The sequence below is a fragment of the Symsagittifera roscoffensis genome, chromosome 2 (genome assembly GCF_963678635.1).
Source record: "Symsagittifera roscoffensis chromosome 2, txSymRosc1.1, whole genome shotgun sequence".
Classification (NCBI taxonomy): Eukaryota; Metazoa; Xenacoelomorpha; order Acoela; family Convolutidae; genus Symsagittifera; species Symsagittifera roscoffensis.
In genome coordinates, this window is record NC_087063.1 from 26,711,141 (window position 1) to 26,736,907 (window position 25,767).

Consider the following 25,767-nt stretch of genomic DNA (forward strand, 5'->3'; position numbering starts at 1 on the left):
CTGTGCTTTGTCATCAACTGTTTCATAAACTTGATATTCTTTCAACTGTAATAAGATGGCACACGCGAAAATTTTGGTCGAACCTTACGGAGGAACAGAAACCGATGACTTTCAGCAGTTTGAGCAATTGTTCCGAGGATAAATCGGAGTAGCGGGAATCGACCCTGGCCAACAAGCGAACTTCTTACAACTACATCTACGAGAAGCGGCACTACGGTTTTACCAGACGCTGCCAGCAGCAATCAGAGCGAACGTGGAGAACAGCCTCACCGCTCTAAGGGATCACTTTTGCAATCCGCAGCTCCAGGAAGTCCACGTACTGAAGTTAGAACAGCTCCGGTACGACTCCAAAACCGATTCACCCGAGAACTTCTTGGTGAACTTGACGAATAAAGCGCAACGAGCGTATCCAACGCCAGATTTGCCAGCTGTCGACCCAATCGATGTTGCATTAAACGGAGCACCATTAGTAGCAGACACGGCGAGATTTCATCGAGAAACTGCACAAAGACAAGAAAGAATAGATGCAGTAAATGATAATCGTAATGAACAAATTAGACGATTGTTCATAAAAGGAATGCCAAACTGGCTGCGATCAAAATTCATGGAGCAACCACAAGCAACTACTGTCCAAGAATTGTGTAATTTGACAAAGAAGCAAATCATGATTCGAGAAGTATGCCGAAAAGAAGATTACCCGGAAGACGGATTTAATGAAGTAAATGACAGAGTCTCAGAAAATTTAATCAGTGCTCTCACAAAATCGTCCACAAATCAGGAACAAATTGAGAAGCAGATCAACGAGATGAGATCACAAATAGCTGAGCAGTCAAAGAAACAATCGAATCCGCCTTTTCAACAAAACAAGAACAACACCAACCAAAATGGTCAGTTTAGTGGTAATCAAAATCAAAATAATTTGCCTGGACAGCAACAAAGTGGCAGGAAAGGCAAAAGCAGAAATAATTGGCAAAATCAATTTGGATTTAGCAATAATCAGCCTAATTTCCAAAATATGGGACCAATTGCACCTCAGCAATATCCTCCATGGTACCTATACCAACAGTACCAAAATATGCAGCAAAATCAACCGATAGTGCAAATCCAACCAGCACAGGTACAGCCAAACGCGAACTACCTGCAACAACAACAACACTTCACTGGAAACCAGACAGCGCAAGCTGAAACTCAATTTCCTGGTGGACCTTTTGCACCAGGGGTTCGACCACCAGCAAAACGCTGCGACATCTGTGGAAAGTTTTATCACACAGCAAGTCAATGGTTTCACAAAGGCGGAGGACTATGGCCCCCATAGAAAACAATTATCTTGACCGCAAGAGGGCTCGAAAATCACAGAAGTTCGAAACATTTCTCAAGTCCGTAAGTATTTATGTGACATCACTTCATGATGTCATTTATTCTAATTAATCATTTGAACCGAATAGATTACATAATTCACCTAGATGATAAAATAGAGCTGCATCATATATTTATTTAACTATGTAAACATTGATGGTAATAAATACCAATCATTGGAATCTTTTATCGAGCTAGAAATCAATTGGAGACAAATCAACTGAATAAAATATTCTAACCATGCTCTTACTTTCGCCGATCGGCTTGCGAGATATCAGAAGCTAGGAATCGGAACCAGCATCCTTTAAAGCAAGATAGGTCTTAACCGCTCGAGACATATCTAAAATAATGAATCCAATCTAAGTACAATTGATAGCCAGTAGCGCTAAATAAAATTACCAATTGAACAGCTCGCATTACACTAAACGACAATATATCCGTATTATCCATCCGCCGGATACGGTATATTATATGGAGACTTTCGCGGGAATTTCTACTTCTGGATACAAAACAGACATCGGCAATTCCAAACATCATAATTCGAGCAGAAAGTGACAACAACTTTGCTGACGCAGAACAGCGAAAAACAGCTTGATCAGCACAGCAATGCTCAGATGTTGGCGGCAGAGCAACATTTATTAAACAACTAACAGATAAAGAAAGGAAAAGAAGACACTCAAAACTTTTCAACATCTCTGGGTTGACAACTTCCTCAATCTACAGAAGCAGATATGTGGATTGTGTCCTACAACTTCTCTACTTTTGGCTCCAGTCAGATGGTATGTCAAGTGAGCTCCTGACAAGGCAGAACAGAAAGTAGATGAAAGGTTTTCAACGCCAAAACAGTTAGTAAAACAGATAAACTCAAAACCCACAATTGCAGTAAATTGATATTGTAACTAATAAGTTCCCCAACCACAAAAAAGTGAAGTAACAGAAATATTAGCAAACCTGATGGCAATAATAACCAAAAACAGAATAGCAAAAGCTGCATAAAGTATAAATAATCCAAAATTGCGAAAGTCTAGCAAAATTTTCTTGTGTTCCCCTTAAATCGACTAAGTGCTGTGCTTTATCATCAACTGTTTCATAAACTTGATATTCTTTCAACTGTAATAAGATGGCACACGCGAAAATTTTGGTCGAACCTTGCGGAGGAACAGAAACCGATGACTTTCAGCAGTTTGAGCAATTGTTCCGAGGATAAATCGGAGTAGCGGGAATCGACCCTGGCCAACAAGCGAACTTCTTACAACTACATCTACGAGAAGCGGCACTACGGTTTTACCAGACGCTGCCAGCAGCAATCAGAGCGAACGTGGAGAACAGCCTCACCGCTCTAAGGGATCACTTTTGCAATCCGCAGCTCCAGGAAGTCCACGTACTGAAGTTAGAACAGCTCCGGTACGACTCCAAAACCGATTCACCCGAGAACTTCTTGGTGAACTTGACGAATAAAGCGCAACGAGCGTATCCAACGCCAGATTTGCCAGCTGTCGACCCAATCGATGTTGCATTAAACGGAGCACCATTAGTAGCAGACACGGCGAGATTTCATCGAGAAACTGCACAAAGACAAGAAAGAATAGATGCAGTAAATGATAATCGTAATGAACAAATTAGACGATTGTTCATAAAAGGAATGCCAAACTGGCTGCGATCAAAATTCATGGAGCAACCACAAGCAACTACTGTCCAAGAATTGTGTAATTTGACAAAGAAGCAAATCATGATTCGAGAAGTATGCCGAAAAGAAGATTACCCGGAAGACGGATTTAATGAAGTAAATGACAGAGTCTCAGAAAATTTAATCAGTGCTCTCACAAAATCGTCCACAAATCAGGAACAAATTGAGAAGCAGATCAACGAGATGAGATCACAAATAGCTGAGCAGTCAAAGAAACAATCGAATCCGCCTTTTCAACAAAACAAGAACAACACCAACCAAAATGGTCAGTTTAGTGGTAATCAAAATCAAAATAATTTGCCTGGACAGCAACAAAGTGGCAGGAAAGGCAAAAGCAGAAATAATTGGCAAAATCAATTTGGATTTAGCAATAATCAGCCTAATTTCCAAAATATGGGACCAATTGCACCTCAGCAATATCCTCCATGGTACCTATACCAACAGTACCAAAATATGCAGCAAAATCAACCGATAGTGCAAATCCAACCAGCACAGGTACAGCCAAACGCGAACTACCTGCAACAACAACAACACTTCACTGGAAACCAGACAGCGCAAGCTGAAACTCAATTTCCTGGTGGACCTTTTGCACCAGGGGTTCGACCACCAGCAAAACGCTGCGACATCTGTGGAAAGTTTTATCACACAGCAAGTCAATGCTGGCGGAGACAAAAACCACAAGGACAAGATGCAACGCTCATGTTTCCAAATGAGTCAAAAAACTAATAAAGCCACCGAGTCAGCCCCCCAAATCATCTCAATCATCTAAATCATCAAAACAATTAATTCAACCCGATGAGATAATCAACCTTTACGCAAGAATTCCAGCGGAAGGAACAGTTTTGACGTACACAAAGTTACGATTCTCATCGGGATTACAAAGAAGAGCCCTGGTTGATACAGGAGCCTGCGCAAATGTCATTTCAAAACAGACATTCGACGACTTAAAAGATGAAAAATCTCTATACCGTCCTCTTAAAATAACTGAATCGAAACTTAAGAGAGTACGAATGACAGGAGGACAAGTCGTGCCAATTGAAACAGAAGTAACAATAGAATTTAGATTGGCAGATATGACATTTGTAGAATATTTTCTCGTTCTACACGCGGCCAACTCAATAGTTCTAGGAAATCCGTTCTATAAAAAACACCACATTCATATCTGTGCCAAGTATAATTTACTTCATTTCCCAGACCCGACTCTGCAAATTAACGAGATAAAACCTCCAAACGAACCTAGAAGAATTAATCGAGTGAAAAAATTCTCTCTCGCTCTAACCAAACGTCAAACAATAGCTCCGCATCAAACAATTCTTGTAGAATGTCATTTAAAGGACGCATGCCAGGACATGGCAAAAACAACCGGAATCGTAATCCCATCGAAAGAATTTGAAGAAAATTGCGAAATTGCATTCACTTCCTCAATTAGTGAAGTTCTGAAAAATAACCTGCTGTACATCACTGCATTTAACATCACTGATCACCACGTGACATTGCCTTTCAAAACTGAAATTGGAAAATTTTCAATTCTGACCCTAAAAGAAGCCGAAAATCTCATACCAATAAATGCAGAAATGCTTGCTTTTGCAAAAATGAATAATCCAGACGATATTGAAATGGGCATTAACGAACTAATTCAGCAAAACTGTGTTAATCAGCAGTCTCAACAGCAACGTCAACCCGAGTATGAAAAGTTTTGGTTTCCTACACCTGAAACATGTCCAAACCCTGAATTACTTCCACAAATTCAACGTGACATTTACGACCAAATTCTTCATTTTCAAGGTCTCGAAAAAATTGAACCGAAAATAAACTTTCAAGATCGATTGACATTCAAGAATTTTAAGTGGGAGAATTCGGTGTTGACACAAAAGCAAAGGTCAAAAGTAGAAGATTTGCTTGTTGAATTTTCGGTTATCTTCGCCAAACATAGATATGATGTTGGTTACAATTCCGATCTCAAAATCAAACTGAAACAGGAACACACACGACCTTTGTACACACAAGGCCCACCTACGCCGATACATTTGCGACAAGAATTGACAGTGAACTTGCCCTAATGCACTATTATGGACTTATAACAACATTGTCACATTCAAAATATAGCAATCCATTGTTTGCACATCGAAAGCCATCTGGTAAATTGCGGATGTTGATTGACCTCAGAAGGATAAATCATTAACTAAAGAATGACTATATCAACAGCAACTTTCCGATCTCAAACATGACCGATGCATCAAACCACTTCGCAGGAAAGAGCTTGTTTACCAAACTTGATTGTTCGCAAGCATACCACTGTGTGCAAATGGCAGATGACCTTTCAGTCCAACTTCTGGCATTTAATTTCGGTTCACGAACTTATGCATACAAATGCCTAGCTCAAGGTCTAAGCAAATCAGTAACGGGTTTCAGTTCATTCATACGTCACTATCTTGATCCATGCTTAGCAGCCGACTTATGTACACAGTTCATGGATGACATAGGAAGCGCAGTGAACAATTTTGATGAACTAATACCGACTCTTTCAAAAATCTTTGAAGGTGTACGGAAGTCAGGATTAAAGTTATCACCGAATAAATGCGAAATAGGAACACAACGAATGAAATTTCTCGGTAATATAATTACACCAGCAGGAATATCACCTGAACAAGAGAAAATTTCGACGTTCCTTAAAAAAATTAAAATGCCGCAAACTGTAAAACAGGTTAAACGACTAATCGGATTTGTTCAATACTTCCGGAATTATATGTCAAGCCTAGGTGAAAAACTGATACCATTTTATCACCTACTCAGAAAAGATATAGCATTTCAAACAAATGAGGAGCATCAGAAAATTCTCGAAGTTCTAAAACATGATCTAATTCAGGCAACGGACATAACACTCCGCTTACCAAAACCAGGATTACAATACGTAATACTCTGTGATGCAAGCTATCATGGAACAGGTTTCGTCCTAATGGTTGAAGACTATGTGAAAACTGACAACAAAGGTGAAATGAAAACATATGCACCAGTGTCATTTGGTTCACGACTCTTCAACACTGCACAACTGAAGTTCTCCATCTACTATAAAGAGTTCTTAGCACTATACTTTGCCCTCGATCATTTTTCTCACTTCATCTGGGGATCATCAAAACCAGTGATAATCTTGACCGACAATCGAAGCTTAACACAACTTTTCCAAGCGAAGACAATACGACCTTCAATTTGGAATTTCTTGGACCGCGTCATGGCATTCAACATCATTATCGCGCATATACCTGGAAAAGCGAATTATGCAGCAGATTTTTTGTCTCGAATGCAAACTGACCCATCAGCTTCGCTGTCACTGAAATTGACGGACAAAATACCAGCACGAGAAATACAGATCGACACAACAGCGAAAGCACCAGATGCTTCATTAAACTTAGTACAGACCGTGAACGATGCTTTTTCTGAAATGCAAACTGAACAAATTGATGAAGCCTTAAAATCGCAATTATTAAAATTGGGTTTTTATGAAACATGTTTGCGTGAGCTGAATGTTCACGACGATCAAGACACTCTAATACCACAAACGTTTGTTCAATTATCAAGACCAATCATAGTAGCAGTTCAATACCCTGATCTAGCTGACGTTTTTCATGACCTGAATATGAGTTACGAAATACTCGACTTGAAAAATGAACAAAAAAAAGACCCTGATATAGTAGAGGTTAAGGATTGTAAACGCAATGAACAAATTCCCAATCTGACGTACAAAAACAGCCGCAAGAAGAAATATGCCAAACAATTCAATAGACTGATAATTGACGACGAAGTACTGTATCGAAACTTCTACGATGACACGGGACAAGTAAAACATAAGCAATACTGCCTACCAAAACATCTTTGGAATGAAGTTGTGTATCGACTTCACAACTCTCGAACTGGTGGACATCTGGGAATGACAAGAACCACAGAAGAGTTCAGAAAACGATTCTACCTTCCAGGATTCACCGAATTCTTAACTAACACAATCAAAAATTGCTTAACATGTCTGCAACTCAAAAGAGCATCTGCAAAATATCAAATTCCTTCATTGCAGCCAATCTCTTCGTTGCAATGCTTTCCAGGAGACATGATGCAAATCGATATTGTTGGACCAATGAAGTCCCCAGTGTACAAATTTGTTTTAACTGGAATCGATGTCTTACTCCAAGTACTTGTTTGCAGCACCATTGACGAACGCTAGCGCTGATACAGTTGCAAGAGAACTCACGAAAATATTTTTCATGCACAGCTACATACCGAAAAAGATAATCGCAGATCTCGGAACGACATTCACGTTGGAGCTAATGCATGAATTGACAACTCTATTAGAAGTCCAAATCAGCCATGCAACGCTGAAACATCCACAATCAATTGGTCTTGTAGAGCGATCTCATGGACCTCTAAAAAGGATCCTGAAGCTGAATACTAATGAACAATGGTCAGACTGGCACAAATATGTCCCATTGGCAACATTTATTCACAATACGTCATACTCTTCATCAATTGGATGCTGCCCAAGCTCAATTTTTCATGGAAGAGAACCGACAAAACCACTTGATCTTCGCTTTTCGACGAAAGCAATGGAAGCAGTAACAGCAGAATCAGACTTCGTCACGGCAATGCAAGATGCGATGCTAGAAAAGTTCAAAGAAACAAAAAAGAACTTGATTTCTTCGTACCACAAGTATCGAGGTTATTACGATCAAAAGGCGCTTGCGCAGCCCCTCAAAGTTGAATCATTTTGTCTACTACTAAATCCTCTGTTGACTACTCAATCAGACTTTGGAAGCAAATCAATGCAAGTCTGGATACCCTTGTACAGAGTTGAGAAAGTGTTAACAAATTCGAACTATATAATTCGGAAAGTTGGAACTAACTACACTCAATGTGTGCACCGAATTCGTCTTAGACCAGTGGATCCACAGCATCAGCCAGATGTCGATCCAATAGATCCAACGAAGTTCCAAACGGATCCCTCACTCGGGAAATACCGAAGCGAACCAGGACTTTTCGACGAAAACTTGCCGAAACTCTTAGATGAGATCCAACCTGATAATAGTGACGAAAACGATCAACCAGCCGCACCAGCTAGAATCAGACTGTCAGTACTCTTTGGAGCGCCAGCAGTTGCAGCAGCACCCGCACCAGTGCCAATTCCAGCAGCACCAGTAGTGGCATCACTACTGGTCCCAGTACCAGTAATACCACCACCGCCGGATCCACCTCCAATCCCAGGAGCAATACATGTGCCGGAGTTACCACCATTTGAACTACCAGCTGCGCCACCACTGGGTGTCATTAATGAGCAGGTCCATGAAAGATTACCCAACAACGACTCTGATCCCGAGGGATACAACATCGACGAATTGTTTCGCGAACCACAGCCAGTTGCTCGAAGAAAAGCAGCAGCCAAAGCTGGAGACCGAATTCACGCTTAACTTCGGTTCAGTAATGATGTTCGATATCATCCAATACCCAGCCGCCCAAAACAACCGCGAAGGTTTGCACTCCGAACCGTTGACGGACACGAAGTGGCTCCAGTTACATTCAGTCCACGATCAACGCAGAATGACAATAAAGCAAATATACGAAAGAAAGCGGAGGAGGCGAATGAGGACTTTCCTCCGAGAGGCGAAAAGGAATATTATTAAGGACAGCGTGAAGCGAGCGAAACAATTGACTAAACGAAAAGATGGACCAGACAGTAGCAAAGATTCGGTAAATGCAATCTATGAGCCAAATATCTTTGTTGGAGAAGGTGATGTTTTACATTTCCCTGGCTCCATCGCTCATTGTGTCTCTAGTGACTTTCGGATGAGCAAAGGAATAGCACAGCAAATTCGCGACGCCTACCCAGCACTACAGCCCACGTTGAAGTCGATTGAAACACCACAAGTTGGGGCCTCAGTTTCAATGCACATTCCTTCTCAGAACAAATCAATCTTCAACTTAGTGACAAAATCGCAATATTTCAAAAAACCGTCTTACTATGACCTCACACGCAGCCTCCGCTGCATGAAGAAACAGCTAATCGAGCAAGGGATAAAACAAATTGCACTTCCCAAGATAGGATGTGGACTGGATAAACTGCAAGATTATTCAGTTTTTAACATAATTTTCGACGTTTTCCGAAAAAGTGACATCAAAGTCTTCATATATGTCTAAACACCACCAATCCCCCCTCAAGATCGTTGGAAGACTAGTGGAAACGTGTCAGAAGCCCGGCGGAGGAGGAAATGTTTAAAAGCCGAGATCTCAAAAATCACCCTCTCCGGCCATGTATTAAGATGGGGAATAAAAAATTCTCACGTCCCCCATCAAACTTCTGAATGGATTTTGAAAATTTCACTACAAATGATCCCAGGACCACCAATGAGGAGGCTCCAGAAGCCCGGCGGAGGAGGAAATGTTTAAAAGCCGAGATCTCAAAAATCACCCTCTCCGGCCATGTATTAAGATGGGGAATAAAAAATTCTCACGTCCCCCATCAAACTTCTGAATGGATTTTGAAAATTTCACTACCAATGATCCCAGGACTACCAATGAGGAGGCGCCAGAAGCCCGGCGGAGGAGGAAATGTTTAAAAGCCGAGATCTCAAAAATCACCCTCTCCGGCCATGTATTAAGATGGGGAATAAAAAACATTCTCACGTCCCCCATCAAACTTCTGAATGGATTTTGAAAATTTCACTACAAATGATCCCAGGACCACCAATGAGGAGGCTCCAGAAGCCCGGTGGAGGAGGAAATGTTTAAAAGCCGAGATCTCAAAAATCACCCTCTCCGGCCATGTATTAAGATGGGGAATAAAAAATTCTCACGTCCCCCATCAAACTTCTGAATGGATTTTGAAAATTTCACTACCAATGATCCCAGGACCACCAATGAGGAGGCTCCAGAAGCCCGGCGGAGGAGGAAATGTTTAAAAGCCGAGATCTCAAAAATCACCCTATCCGGCCATGTATTAAGATTGGGAATAAAAAATTCTCACTTCCCCCATCAAACTTCTGAATGGATTTTGAAAATTTCACTACAAATGATCCCAGGACCACCAATGAGGAGGCTCCAGAAGCCCGGCGGAGGAGGAAATGTTTAAAAGCCGAGATCTCAAAAATCACCCTCTCCGGCCATGTATTAAGATGGGGAATAAAAAATTCTCACGTCCCCCATCAAACTTCTGAATGGATTTTGAAAATTTCACTACCAATGATCCCAGGACCACCAATGAGGAGGCTCCAGAAGCCCGGCGGAGGAGGAAATGTTTAAAAGCCTAGATCTCTCCGGCCATGTATTAAGATGGGGAATAAAAAATTCTCACGTCCCCCATCAAACTTCTGAATGGATTTTGAAAATTTCACTACCAATGATCCCAGGACCACCAATGAGGAGGTTGCAGAAGCCCGGCGGAGGAGGAAATATTTAAAAGCCGAGATCTCAAAAATCACCCACTCCGGCCATGTATTAAGATGGGGAATAAAAAATTTTCGCGTCCCCCATCAAACTTTTGAATTGATTTTGAAAATTTCACTACCAATGATCCCAGGATCACCAATGAGGAGGCTCCAGAAGCCCGGCGGAGGAGGAAATGAATAGAACTCGAGATATTAAACAACACCTCAACCTCCCACGTATTAACATAACGAATAAAAAAATTTCGGGACCCCCACCAAACATGTAGACGAATTTTGAAAATTTTGGTGCGATTGATCTCCAGAACCCTAATAAGGAGCCTGTTGGAAGCTGGTCCACTAGGAGAAAAAAACTTCGAGAGATCTCGAAAAATCCACCTGTTGCCCATGTTAAAGCATTACGAATAAAAAAGTTTTTCGCCCCCCATCAACGAGTCGAAGGAAATTCAAAATTTTTGGGCTCATTGATTTTCAAATCACCAATGACGAACAGGCACGAAGTTGGTCCACTAGCAGACCAAAATTTGGTGCCATACATCAATTCTCAACATTCCCATGTATTAGTATAGGAAAAACAAGAAAAATAACTTTCGAGGGATATCTTTGCGGAAATGCGGAAAGAAAACACTCAAATGAGCCAGCAAAGATCCAACGGAATTCTTAGGACAACCCTGAAAGGTTACAAGCAATGCTGAAAAACAACACGCGAACTTTAAAAGCTAATTAGAACATCATAAATATCAACAAATTTGATGAAAAACTGAAATTCATCAATTTTAATTCTAACTGATGCCAAATTTTGCTCAGGCGAACCAGCAAATTGCCTGAATAGCCTATAGGAGGGAAGTGCAGCTACAGTAGAAGAAACTAATTGAAAACACAAAAAGCCAGACACTGCACAAAATACGATGATCGCGACCAATGCAAAAACATCGTTGAAACGTGTTATTTTGAATTTTTCAAATAAAAAAGTCGATCACCTTCATTCAGGGAGTAAGGCCAACAAAGGCACAAAACACCCATACGAAGAAGACAAAAAGACTTCTGTGGTAACAAAAACAAAAAACGAATAGAAGACGAAGCATCAATATATAAGCATGTATAACAGAGTACAAATTGCGTTTCTAGTTGAAAAGCTTCAAAAACAAAGTGAATATTTCAATAAAACAAATCATTGTTAAGTTGTTGAAAACACATTCGCAATTATTGAGGATACGAGAAGAACTTAACAGCCTCATCTTATCTCAAACACCGACCTCAGCATCGACAGAGCAACACGAATGTCATGCAACGAACGAACGAAGACAGCGATACCAAAATGTGAAATGAAACGACGACCAAAACTAGTCAGCTACTCCACGCGACAGTACTTGCCGTGCAAATGTAGTTCAGACAACTGAATACATCATGATATCATTAATCTATCCTTATCATATATCACTTTAACTCCCAAACCCCGACTCAAGGTGGCTTAACAATTATCTTCCCTTTAAATTGAATTTTGTTTCCTCTCATTTTATAAATTGAAGTAATAACCTGTGCTCCTAGTACTATGAGATCTTCTAACTTATTGTGATTATTGTGATATAACCTTCGATAGATACATATCTTTTTGATAAACGTATATTTTTTTTTATCAAAAGTAGTCTTAAATTATTATGTGAATTATTGTAAATGTATCTAATGAAACACTTCGACCACCCGGGAAGACTTCTTCTTGTGAGGTTGTGTGACATCCCTTCATGATGTCATTCATTCTAATTAATCATTTGAACCGAATAGATTACATAATCACCTTGATGATAAAATAGAGCTGCATCATATATTTATTTAACTATGTAAACATTGATGGTAATTAATACCAATCATTGGAATCTTATATCGAGCTAGAAATCAATTGGAGACAAATCAACTGAATAATAAAATATTCTAATCATGCTCTTACTTTCGCCGATCGGCTTGCGAGATATCAGAAGCTAGGAATCGGAACCAGCATCCTTTAAAGCAAGATAGGTCTTAACCGCTCGAGACACATCTAAAATAATGAATCCAATCTAAGTACAATTGATAGCCAGTAGCGCTAAGTAAAATTACCAATTGAACAGCTCGCATTACACTAAACGACAATATATCCGTATTATCCATCCGCCGGATACGGTATATTATAATTTACCTTGTCGTATATTTACCTTCTCGGCTGTCATTTCATGCTAAAAATTTGACTGTCTCAAACCTTCTCGTTTTTGAGAAATCGCAATTTTTCAAATTTTTAATTTTTTCAGTTTTACTTAGTTATTATGATTCATTTTTAATTAAATTTCCATATAGTTTCTTGAAATGATTTCGCACTATGATGTTAAAGTTAGAGCTGTCTGATTGAAAATCTGGCCGTCAAAATCCTTAGAGTTTCTAGACAATGCTGGTTTCAAAAAGTTAACAGAGAATTGAGAAAAGGAAAAAAAATGTCGTCTGTTTCTTCTTTTGGTTTTCGGTTCTTCTTGGTGTGTATTTTCCTGTGTGTTTTCTGTTAGTAGCTAGGTCTCAAATATACTATATATCATGGCAGTATCAGCAGCTGTAACTTATTTATCGAATCGTTTATGTTCGATAAATAGATTTTCACTGAAGAGTTTATTTTTGTTCAAATTTTTATGATGTTTGATATTTAAGTTCACTGTATTTTTGCTTAAGGGTAGCTTATCAGTGGGCTTTTCATATACCTTCTGGCTATCCTCTCCAGTGCTAAATTATTTGCTTGTCATTTAAATTTTTTTGAATTTGTTACAAGACTTGGAGAAATAAATTCTTTCTTTCGTTCTTTTAAATAGGGACATCATTTATCAGGCTTTAGGTTAGACAATCAAACTAATGAACTCTGCAGAACAAGCAAAGCAGTTTAAGGCTGTGGCAAACTGAAAGCATGCCATTGAATGATCCGGCTTTTGAATTCAAGTGAAGCTTGAAGATGAAGAGGGAAATTTTAAGCCATATCAGAAAAATTTCTCGTCTAAAGTGGCTCCTTATTCAAAAACGGACCTAAGTTTGTTCAAAAAGGGTGTTCTTGTCCAATTTGCTTATTGCATGCCAACCCACACTCTAATCTATCTATCTTCTATCCATTTTTTAATCGAATATCATGTTTTTGTAGTCATAAGGCTTGGCGCAATGGCTAAGAAATCCCACCGAGCTCAACGTTTCAGAAGGCGTAGACCAGAACGTTTAAAGATCGTTCAGAGCAACCATCGAATCTTCTTAAGTCTGGAATATTCCAGAATCGTTTTGAAAATTTCCGGTACTCTATAAAAGCGATGAACTCAATTCAACTGCAGGGCTAAACAGCACCCGCCCTTTTTTGTCCAAAATTTTGTGTTTACGGATTTGTTTCTAAAAACAGCAACCACCATGCCTAGAAAAATTAACTTTTGGCGAACCGATTTTCTGTCTAAGAAGTACTTGAAATATTACGAAGCTTCAGAGCGGGAATATCTTGCTTAGAAAAACATGAACTTTTCTCGAACTGATTCACTAAAAAATAACTTGAATCATTTTAAACTTTCATGAATTGAATAGCTTGCTTCGAAAAGCTTTTTCGCGAACCCATTCGCGGTCCATGAAGCAACTTGAAATATTTTATAGCTTGAATATCTTGGCTTGAAAAAAAACTTAATTATTTTCGTGAACCGTTTCGCTTCATGAAACAAGTTAAATAATTCAAAGTTTTGTTAGATTGATTAGCTCAGCTGAGAAAAACTTAATAGTTTTGAACTGATTCCCTTTAAGTTTCACAGCTTGCTTTAAAAAACCCTAAAATTTTCGCGATATGGTCTGCAAAATCACTTTTAAAGCTTTTAAATACTAATTTAAAGCTGGAACAGCTTGCTTAGGAAAACTTTACCATGTTCGGAACAGACTCGGTCTTTGAAATAGTTCGAAATAATTCATAGCTTGAATATCTTGCCTAAGAAAAACTTTTTTTTTCTTGAAGCGATTCGCTTCATGAAGCAACTTGAAATAATTCAAAGTTTCCTCGCTTGAGCAGCTTGCATAGTCAATGTTCAAGTTTTCGCAAAACCATTCTGTCTTGAAAGCAAATTAGAATATTTCCAAGTTATTGAGCGATTAGCTGCCCAAGAAACTTTTTTTGTGGAACGAATTGGTCTAACAACCAACTTGATATATTCATTGCTCGAATGGCTTCATTGCTCGAATGAAGTAACTTTAAAACTTTTAAAATTTCATTGCTCGAACAGTTTGCGTAGGAAAACGTAAAATCTCGGAAAACGTATCAGTTCGAAAAAATAACTTTAAAGGTTTCAAATTCCATCGCTTGACTAGCTTATTACGAAAAAATTTCAATTTTCGTGGACTGATTCGCTACATAATAAAACTTTAAATATTTCTATATAATTTTAGCTGTAATAGCTTGCTTAGAAAAACTTGAATTGTTTGAGCAGTACAACAACCAACATTTTGCGAGCCGATCGACAATTGGAGACACGCTTGCTAGTTACTATTGAAACTACTTTAGGTGGTGAACAGATGCGACGAATTGCAGAGAACTCCGCAGCAGAAGCCATCAATGGTGAGGAGGTACGAGCCGCGATTGAGTGGCTGGGCACCCTCCCCCCGCTGGAAGACCCACGACAGACAGAGAGAGGCCATTCAAACAGTAATTAATTACGCTACTACACCCTTCAATTTTAGTTCAGTTGTAATTGCGGCTACTTTAAGGGGAATCGAGTCGAGTTCCATTTAATGAATCTAATTTTCTCAAACTTTCTGTAGGCTATAGGGGAGTCGTTTTAGATTCAGTTTTTCATTTTGAAATCGTGTATGTTGAATATTTCCATAGAACCAGTGGGCGGGTTTTTTTTTGAGGTATGAGGGGGTTGGCTTATTGTTTCAACCTTTTCAAGCCGACATTTTTTTTTTTGAATTTGTTAGAAACACTGTTTAGCAAAAATGGTCTTCGGTGCAAGCAATAATTTTTTGAGGAAAACGGTCTGTTTGTGTATTGTTTGGAAATTTGAGAGCTTAAATTTTCTGCCATATCTTAACCTACAATAAATTAGAATCAGTTGGCAATATAAGTCCCTAGAAGAATCTCATTGCCAAATAACTGTACTACAGTTAAAATCATTTGAATTCCGGTAAAATAGCTCTTGTTAATTGTTATCAGTTTGTCTGCTTATGGTTTGTCGGCTTAGTTGCGGCTTAGTCACATCTGTGTTTTACTTTTCTTGTGTTTACACAAGCATAGCTGGTGTTATAGTATGAACTGTCTTTTTTTCAACCTAAGTCGCAAATATTGTTGCGATGCAATTGTTGCGATAAAATGTGTTCATTTTGAAAGTGTTCACTTTGATCCAGCTATTAAGTACAGCCAATGATAAGGATATTAACACAGAATATTATATTATAAATAATACTTTAGCTTCAAAGATCATGGATTTGTAGCGTAGAAGTAGGGAAGGAGACCAGCAAGAAAATAAGAGGGTTCGAAACTTGGCAGGGTCGGATGTTTTTAATGAACTTTTTCGTATACTAGTTAAAATGTGTCTAATGATCTTATTTTGCATCGGTATTAAGATAAAAAATTATCATTCATGTTTTAAATAAATCAGCTCGGCTTGTAGACTAAAAGTTAAAAGGTGAACTTTTTCAATTGCTCAACTTTTTTATGACAACAATATGTTATCACATTTTTGTTTTCGGATTAATTGGCACATTACCACGGGTTGTCGACTTAGTGAGCGCTTGAAAAACACTAAAAGCTTGTTTAATGCTACCGACTGCGTTTCTCGTCTGTTTTTCAGAGATTGATTTTTGCGTGTTTTCAAAAAATAATAATTTTTTATGACACACTTTTCCTTTGATTTGTTTTTTTCCCGGATCCGTTGGCGTCTAACCACGTGTTGTGTTTTATTGGACCCTCAAAAATACTAAAAGCTTGCTTAATGCTAGTTAATGTGTTTCTTGTCAGTTTTTCTGATATTGAATTTTTCATTTTTGCAAAAAAAAACAAGTTGATTTTTTTGACAATTTTGTTCGGCAGTTTTGTTTTTGGATTGATTGGCGGCTAACTACGTGTTGTTGGCTTAGTCGACGCTCGGTAAATACTAAAAGCTTGATTATTGCTAGTGGTTGTGTTTCTCGTCTGTTTTCCTGTGATTGAATTTTTTGTATTTTCAAATTTTTGCCTCGCCTAGCCTCTGGGTACAAATTTGGTTTCAGCGGGTAAAGTTTGAACTCCCGCTCTAATTAGAGCAATCGTTTGAAATATCCAAGCAAAAATTTGAAATTCCTGATGACCTCAATACCAGATAGTAAACGTTGAAGCATTCGTCTCGATTGGCGAAGGATCAGAAAATGAATTTTGAAGTCGCCGAAAACACAAACCATTGTGTACTGGGTAACCGATATGGAAGGGGAAGGGTGGATAATTGGCTTGCATCACTTAGTAATTATGTAGACTCATAATTGGCGTGGGTCACTTTAGAAATTTTGTAGGCTCAAAGTTTTACTCATTCAGTTTTTCCCAGTAGCGTTGTCGGTCATATTTTTGCTTGCGTATGCAACGTGCAATTTCGCGTCTGTGTGTATGTTTTGTTTTTGTAATTGAAAGTGTTTTTTTTATTTTGATTTTATCTGTAATCCATACACCTGCGAGAGCAAGTGTCTTGTAGTCGGTAATTAAACTTTTTCCCGTAAACAACTTTTGTTACGCGTTCGTAATTGAAATTGATGCTTCTTTTTTATCTAACCTTAGCAACTTCCAGACCCCAATGGTCTGCAGATAATGCAGTTGCATTTGAAATCGAATGTCAGGAGTTCGAGTCCCGGCCGGGCCTTATATTTTTGGCTGAAATTGAATTTTTTCTTGGAAAATTTGATCAGTCAGATCATAGTTTGTTGACTTATGTTCTGTCGGCTTAGTTGCCTCCTCACAATTTGTTTGTTCTGTAAACAGCTTCTTTTGTAGTCTCAAGTGGCCTTGATTAACTATAGTTTTTATAATTACTATACTGGTATATTTTCCGTTTTTTTTTCGCTTAGAAATTTTATTCGGCTTGAATGATTTCGGCTCTTCTTTTATCGATCTAGTGATCTTATTTTGCATCCGTATTAAGATAAAAAATTATCATTCTTGTTTTAAATAAATCAGCTCGGCTTGTAGACTAAAAGTTAAAAGGTGAACTTTTTTAAATGGTCAACTTTTTTATGACAACAATATGTTATGACATTTTTGTTTTCGGATTAGTTGGCACATTACCACCGGTTGTTGACTTAGTGAGCGCTTGAAAAACACTAAAAGCTTGTTTAATGCTAGCGACTGCGTTTCTCGTCTGTTTTTCAGAGATTGATTTTTGCGTGTTTTAAAAAAATAATAATTTTTTATGACACCTTTTTCCTTTGATTTGTTTTTTTCTCGGATCCGTTGGCGTCTAACCACGTGTTGTGTCTTTTTGGACCCTCAAAAATACTAAAAGCTTGCTTAATGCTAGTTCATGTGTTTCTTGTCAGTTTTTCTGATATTGAGTTTTTCGTTTTGCAAAAAAAAATTAGTTGATTTTTATTGACAATTTTGTTCGGCAGTTTTGTTTTAGGATTGATTGGCGGCTAACTACGTGTTGTTGGCTTAGTCGACGCTCGGTAAATACTAAAAGCTTGATTATTGCTAATGGTTGTGTTTCGCGTCTGTTTTCCTGTGATTGAATTTTTTGTATTTTCAAATTTTTGCTTCGCTTAGCCTCTGGGTACAAATTTGGTTTCAGCGGGTAAAGTTTGAACTCCCGTTCTAATTAGAGCAATCGTTTGAAATATGCAAGCAAAAATTTGAAATTCCTGATTACCTCAATACCAGATAGTAAAATTGTTGAAGCATTCGTCTCGATTGGCGAAGGATCAGAAAATGAATTTTGAAATTGACGAAAACACAAACCATTGTGTACTGGGTAACCGATATGGAAGGGGAAGGGGGGATAATTGGCTTGCATCACTTAGTAATTATGTTGACTCATTATTGGCGTGGGTCACTTAATTTTTCTAGGCTCAAAGTTTTACTCATTCAGTTTTTCCCAGTAGCGTTGTCGGGCATATTTTTGCTTGCGTATGCAAAGTGCAATTTCGCGTCTGTGTGTATGTATTGTTTTTGTAATTGAAAGCGTTTTTTTTAATTTTGATTTAATCTGTAATCCATACACCTGCGAGAGCAAGTGTCTTGTAGTCGGTAATTAAACTTTTTCACGTAAACAACTTTTGTTACGTGTTCGTAATTGAAATTGATGCTGCTTTTTTATCTAACCTTAGCAACTTCCAGACCCCATTGGTCTGCAGATAATGCAGTTGCATTTGAAATCGAATGTCAGGAGTTCGAGTCCCGGCCGGGCCTTATATTTTTGGCTGAAATTGAATTTTTTCTTGGAAAATTTGATCAGTCAGATTATAGTTTGTTGACTTATGTTCTGTCGGCTTAGTTGCCTCCTCACAATTTGTTTGTTCTGTAAACAGCTTCTTTTGTAGTCTCAAGTGGCCTTGATTAACTATAGTTTTTATAATTACTATACTGGTATATTTTCCGTTTTTTTTTCGCTTAGAAATTTTATTCGGCTTGAATGATTTCGGCTCTTCTTTTATCGATCTAGTGATCTTATTTTGCATCCGTATTAAGATAAAAAAATTATCATTCTTGTTTTAAATAAATCAGCTCGGCTTGTAGACTAAAAGTTAAAAGGTGAACTTTTTTAAATGCTCAACTTTTTTATGACAACAATATGTTATGACATTTTTGTTTTCGGATTAGTTGGCACATTACCACGGGTTATCGACTTAGTGAGCGCTTGAAAAACACTAGAAGCTTGTTTAACGCTACCGACTGCGTTTTTTGCGTGTTTTAAAAAATAATAATTTTTTATGACACCTTTTTCCTTTGATTTGTTGGCCCGAATCCGTTGGCGTCTAACCACGTGTTGTCTTTTTGGACCCTCAAAAATACTAAAAGCTTGCTTAATGCTAGTTCATGTGTTTCTTGTCAGTTTTTCTGATATTGAATTTTTCGTTTTGCAAAAAAAAATTAGTTGATTTTTATTGACAATTTTGTTCGGCAGTTTTGTTTTTGGATTGATTGGCGGCTAACTACGTGTTGTTAGCTTAGTCGACGCTCGGTAAATACTAAACGCTTGATTATTGCTAGTGGTTGTGTTTCGCGTCTGTTTTCTTGTGATTGAATTTTTTGTATTTTCAAATTTTTGCTTCGCTTAGCCTCTGGGTACAAATTTGGTTTCAGTGGGTAAAGTTTGAACTCCCGTTCTAATTAGAGCAATCGTTTGAAATATCCAAGCAAAAATTTGAAATTCCCGATGACCATAATACCAGATAGTAAAATCGTTGAAGCATTCGTCTCGATTGGCGAAGGATCAGAAAATGAATTTTGAAGTCGCCGAAAACACAAACCATTGTGTACTGGGTAACCGATATGGAAGGGGAAGGGTGGATAATTGGCTTGCATCACTTAGTAATTATGTTGACTCATAATTGGCGTGGGTCACTTAATTTTTGTAGGCTCAAAGTTTTACTCATTCAGTTTTTCCCAGTAGCGTTGTCGGGCATATTTTTGCTTGCGTATGCAAAGTGCAATTTCGCGTCTGTGTGTATGTATTGTTTTTGTAATTGAAAGCGTTTTTTTTTAATTTTGATTTTATCTGTAATCCATACACCTGCGAGAGCAAGTGTCTTGTAGTCGGTAATTAAACTTTTTCACGTAAACAACTTTTGTTACGTGTTCGTAATTGAAATTGATGCTGCTTTTTATCTAACCTTAGCAACTTCCAGACCCCATTGGTCTGCAGATAATGCAGTTGCATTTGAAATCGAATGTCAGGAGTTCGAGTCCCGGCCGGGCCTTATATTTTTGGCTGAAATTGAATTTTTTCTTGGAAAATTTGATCAGTCAGATTATAGTTTGTTGACTTATGTTCTGTCGGCTTAGTTGCCTCCTCACAATTTGTTTGTTCTGTAAACAGCTTCTTTTGTAGTCTCAAGTGGCCTTGATTAACTATAGTTTTTATAATTACTATACTGGTATATTTTCCGTTTTTTTTTCGCTTAGAAATTTTATTCGGCTTGAATGATTTCGGCTCTTCTTTTATCGATCTAGTGATCTTATTTTGCATCCGTATTAAGATAAAAAAATTATCATTCTTATTTTAAATAAATCAGCTCGGCTTGTAGACTAAAAGTTAAAAGGTGAACTTTTTTAAATGCTCAACTTTTTTATGACAACAATATGTTATGACATTTTTGTTTTCGGATTAGTTGGCACATTACCACGGGTTATCGACTTAGTGAGCGCTTGAAAAACACTAGAAGCTTGTTTAACGCTACCGACTGCGTTTTTTGCGTGTTTTAAAAAATAATAATTTTTTATGACACCTTTTTCCTTTGATTTGTTGGCCCGAATCCGTTGGCGTCTAACCACGTGTTGTCTTTTTGGACCCTCAAAAATACTAAAAGCTTGCTTAATGCTAGTTCATGTGTTTCTTGTCAGTTTTTCTGATATTGAATTTTTCGTTTTGCAAAAAAAAATTAGTTGATTTTTATTGACAATTTTGTTCGGCAGTTTTGTTTTTGGATTGATTGGCGGCTAACTACGTGTTGTTAGCTTAGTCGACGCTCGGTAAATACTAAACGCTTGATTATTGCTAGTGGTTGTGTTTCGCGTCTGTTTTCTTGTGATTGAATTTTTTGTATTTTCAAATTTTTGCTTCGCTTAGCCTCTGGGTACAAATTTGGTTTCAGTGGGTAAAGTTTGAACTCCCGTTCTAATTAGAGCAATCGTTTGAAATATCCAAGCAAAAATTTGAAATTCCCGATGACCATAATACCAGATAGTAAAATCGTTGAAGCATTCGTCTCGATTGGCGAAGGATCAGAAAATGAATTTTGAAGTCGCCGAAAACACAAACCATTGTGTACTGGGTAACCGATATGGAAGGGGAAGGGTGGATAATTGGCTTGCATCACTTAGTAATTATGTTGACTCATAATTGGCGTGGGTCACTTAATTTTTGTAGGCTCAAAGTTTTACTCATTCAGTTTTTCCCAGTAGCGTTGTCGGGCATATTTTTGCTTGCGTATGCAAAGTGCAATTTCGCGTCTGTGTGTATGTATTGTTTTTGTAATTGAAAGCGTTTTTTTTTAATTTTGATTTTATCTGTAATCCATACACCTGCGAGAGCAAGTGTCTTGTAGTCGGTAATTAAACTTTTTCACGTAAACAACTTTTGTTACGTGTTCGTAATTGAAATTGATGCTGCTTTTTATCTAACCTTAGCAACTTCCAGACCCCATTGGTCTGCAGATAATGCAGTTGCATTTGAAATCGAATGTCAGGAGTTCGAGTCCCGGCCGGGCCTTATATTTTTGGCTGAAATTGAATTTTTTCTTGGAAAATTTGATCAGTCAGATCATAGTTTGTTGACTTATGTTCTGTCGGCTTAGTTGCCTCCTCACAATTTGTTTGTTCTGTAAACAGCTTCTTTTGTAGTCTCAAGTGGCCTTGATTAACTATAGTTTTTATAATTACTAATCTGGTATATTTTCCGTTTTTTTTTCGCTTAGAAATTTTATTCGGCTTGAATGATTTCGGCTCTTCTTTTATCGATCTAGTGATCTTATTTTGCATCCGTATTAAGATAAAAAATTATCATTCTTGTTTTAAATAAATCAGCTCGGCTTGTAGACTAAAAGTTAAAAGGTGAACTTTTTTAAATGCTCAACTTTTTTATGACAACAATATGTTATGACATATTTGTTTTCGGATTAGTTGGCACATTACCACGGGTTATCGACTTAGTGAGCGCTTGAAAAACACTAGAAGCTTGTTTAACGCTACCGACTGCGTTTTTTGCGTGTTTTAAAAAATAATAATTTTTTATGACACCTTTTTCCTTTGATTTGTTGGCCCGAATCCGTTGGCGTCTAACCACGTGTTGTCTTTTTGGACCCTCAAAAATACTAAAAGCTTGCTTAATGCTAGTTCATGTGTTTCTTGTCAGTTTTTCTGATATTGAATTTTTCGTTTTGCAAAAAAAAATTAGTTGATTTTTATTGACAATTTTGTTCGGCAGTTTTGTTTTTGGATTGATTGGCGGCTAACTACGTGTTGTTAGCTTAGTCGACGCTCGGTAAATACTAAACGCTTGATTATTGCTAGTGGTTGTGTTTCGCGTCTGTTTTCTTGTGATTGAATTTTTTGTATTTTCAAATTTTTGCTTCGCTTAGCCTCTGGGTACAAATTTGGTTTCAGCGGGTAAAGTTTGAACTCCCGTTCTAATTAGAGCAATCGTTTGAAATATCCAAGCAAAAATTTGAAATTCCCGATGACCATAATACCAGATAGTAAAATCGTTGAAGCATTCGTCTCGATTGGCGAAGGATCAGAAAATGAATTTTGAAGTCGACGAAAACACAAACCGTTGTGTACTGGGTAACTGATATGGGAGGGGAAGGGTAGGAAGGGAGAGTTCAAATCATTAATTGTTAATCATAGAAATGATTTGTCGCTATTGAGTTCATCCGTTTTTTTCCAGAAAATTAGATACTCGGTTTTTGTGTTTGTTCGTTGCTTGACTTCTGATATTTTTAGGCTTGCGATCAACAAGCGTTAAAAAATTGGATGTACTTCTTTCAGGTCAACAGCTGTTGAAAAAATCAGTTAAATCATTTGATTGCCTCAGAGTTCTTAGCTTCTCCAGTGCTCTTGGTCTTGAGTTAACGACTGCACCTGGGACGGCGAAGGGATAAATTTCGAATCTAGTAAGGACCTGTTTTTTTTTCTATTTGTCGGCTTATTTGATTTGTCGGCCTATCAAAAAATTGTCGGCCTACTGTTCGCTATGTTTTTTTGGCCGATATGCCACAATACGGCTTTTCTTGCATGTAAATGATTTATATTGGCCTATCATATTTGCCTATCATTTTCTTGCATGTAAGTGATTTATATTGGCCTGTTTTTGATTAATTGCTGTAATTTGTAAAATCACTGCCCGTCAAGGAATTAAAAAAAGTATTTTTTAATTCCTTGTTTTTCAAATTCCTTGCTTCGCTTTTCTTATATTAGGCCTCAACTTTGTTTGGCCTAAATTATTTCGGCGTACCGTATGAGGGAACGTTTTTTTTGTCCGTTTGTGATTTTCTGGGGTAGGGTCGGCGTAAAAATGTAAGAATTTCAGAATTTGAGCGATAACTTTTTGTTTTTCGGCTCAACGGTATTTGACCCAACTTTTGCCGGCTGAGTTCCCGCTCGATAGACAGTTACCTCTATGATGGTTTTAAATAGGAGTGTGGAAAATCCTACAAAAATTCAACCGACTGCCAATAATATGGCAAAATTTTGCCGACCGCTTAACAAATCGAATTGAAGGTCAAGCGAGTCAAAGCTTCAAGGCATTTTAGTTTGTTTTTGTTTGAGGTTATGATCTTTGGCCTTTATTAATTGAAACTTTTTCTTCCGTTGAAAATTTATTTAGCGGAACAATAATTTTTTAAATATTTTTAAAAAGAAAGTTCGCTGATTTGAAAAAAAGTCACGCTGTTGTGCGCGCCAGCGTTTGACTACATTGGTTGTACAAGTAAAAATTAAAGCAGTTTTATCTTGGTGATTTTTTTATATTCCATATTGAAGCCAGTTCTATCGTTATTCGTTCCTTTAAATCTTTCGTTTAGCAAGGGTATTTGAGCCGGGTGCTAGACTTTTTATCCGTAAACAACTTCATTCACAGAATTCGCACGTGAAAATTGTACACATATTTTACTTGCTTTATTTTATATTCAATTCAATCAATCATCCGGCGCATCTGACCTAGAGGTAACTCAACTGTTTGAGACGGTACGGACTTCGCATATGAGAGATTACCTTTTTTTAAAATTCAATTTCAATAACTTAACGTAGTCTGGAGGTAAAGCCCATGCTTGCCACAATAAACGTCCTGGGTTCATTTCGTTCAAGAGCCGATTTTCTTCTCCAATTAAACGTTTTTTTAAAGTTCAATTTTCGGACGGACCACAGTTAGTCTGATAATATTGTTCATGTTGCATGGATTTTTCTCTATAAACAATTGTTTCCAAGAGCTGAATTTCACTTCGGTTTTTCTACTGTATTTTTTAAGTTTACTCTATTTTGTAAGTCTATGATTTTGTATATATATTTTTTTGCTTTCAAAGTTTCTTTGGCTTGAATGGTTTCGTCTTTTTTAGATCGGTTTAGTTGTTTTGCACCTAAAAAAACTTGATAATTTTTGGCTAGCCAAGCTTAGCTACCGCAGGATAGTTTTAGCCCTGGAGCTTGTGTTTCTAGCCCTTTCTCGGAAAAAACTTCAAAAACTTTAAATTTTTTGTACTTTTCCTTAAGTGCTGCTTTAAAATGCTACCTTTATCGTCTATCTCTCTCACCTCTCCTCTTAAATGAAACTTTAAAAGAACCACAATTGTTTTTGAAAGTGTTTTCGATTTATTTTATACAATAACGAACATGGCCGTGACTTTATGTGCTACGTGCACCGTCACCAATTTTTTTTAAATTAGCTCTTGGGCTGCTTTTAAAGCTCCTTCTATTATGAATCTGAAGCAAAAACAAAGGTTAGCAAGCAATCCCAGGTTAAAATATTCAATTTCAACTTGAAATATGTAAGTACATATACAGCTGATGAGTCTTCGTTGTTTAAATGTTACCTTTGAGTCAGGTTTTATTGAGATTTGCTACGGTTATATGATTGATACACTTTTGATAGCTCTCGCATTTTTTGTGCTCTTTACATGATATTTGCTTTTTTTAATTCAATTCATTTTGATGCGAACCATATCTGCTTTCATTTGGGTAGTCAAACATTCATTTTTTGGTACCAATCTTTGGGCACTGCACTGAGCACGTTCTTCTTATGAACTAGTATCACTAATTGGAACAGAATTTCCTTTGCAATCCTCGATTTCATTTCCACGCTGTTTATATGCGGAAAATGGAACCATTCTTGCTTTTTTTTGCATTTCAAATTGCTGTTTTTTGTTTTTCACAGCATATAGGTGTTAATCTACTGTGAAAAGAGCTTTCTTTTTTATACAAAATTTGGAAGCTGAGATTTCATTTCAGTTTGATTTCCTTCTTTTTTGGTTCGTGCTCATTTGAAACTGAATGATATTGAAATCCGCAGCTTGATTTCTAAATTTTTTCAAAAGAAAAATAGTGTTTCTATACTACATATGGTAATCTGCGACTGGGATAGTGATTGAACCCTTTATCAACCTCTG

The 25,767-nt window shown here is 37.6% G+C and overlaps 1 protein-coding gene across 2 annotated transcripts in view; it reads left to right on the forward strand.

The window, feature by feature from the left end:
• The first annotated feature begins 1,275 nt into the window (after window positions 1–1,275).
• LOC134840560 (DNA-directed primase/polymerase protein-like) overlaps window positions 1,276–25,767 on the forward strand; it is a 58,044-nt gene continuing 33,552 nt past the window's right edge. The window contains exons 1-2 of one of the 2 annotated variants that reach the window (XM_063856465.1): window positions 1,276–1,376; window positions 14,993–15,133. In XM_063856465.1, the coding sequence (XP_063712535.1) occupies window positions 15,044–15,133 (90 nt within the window). In that variant the 5' untranslated portion in view covers window positions 1,276–1,376; window positions 14,993–15,043. Of the gene's footprint in view, window positions 1,381–14,992; window positions 15,134–25,767 lie in introns of both variants that reach the window. The other variant, XM_063856464.1, reaches the window with a different exon arrangement.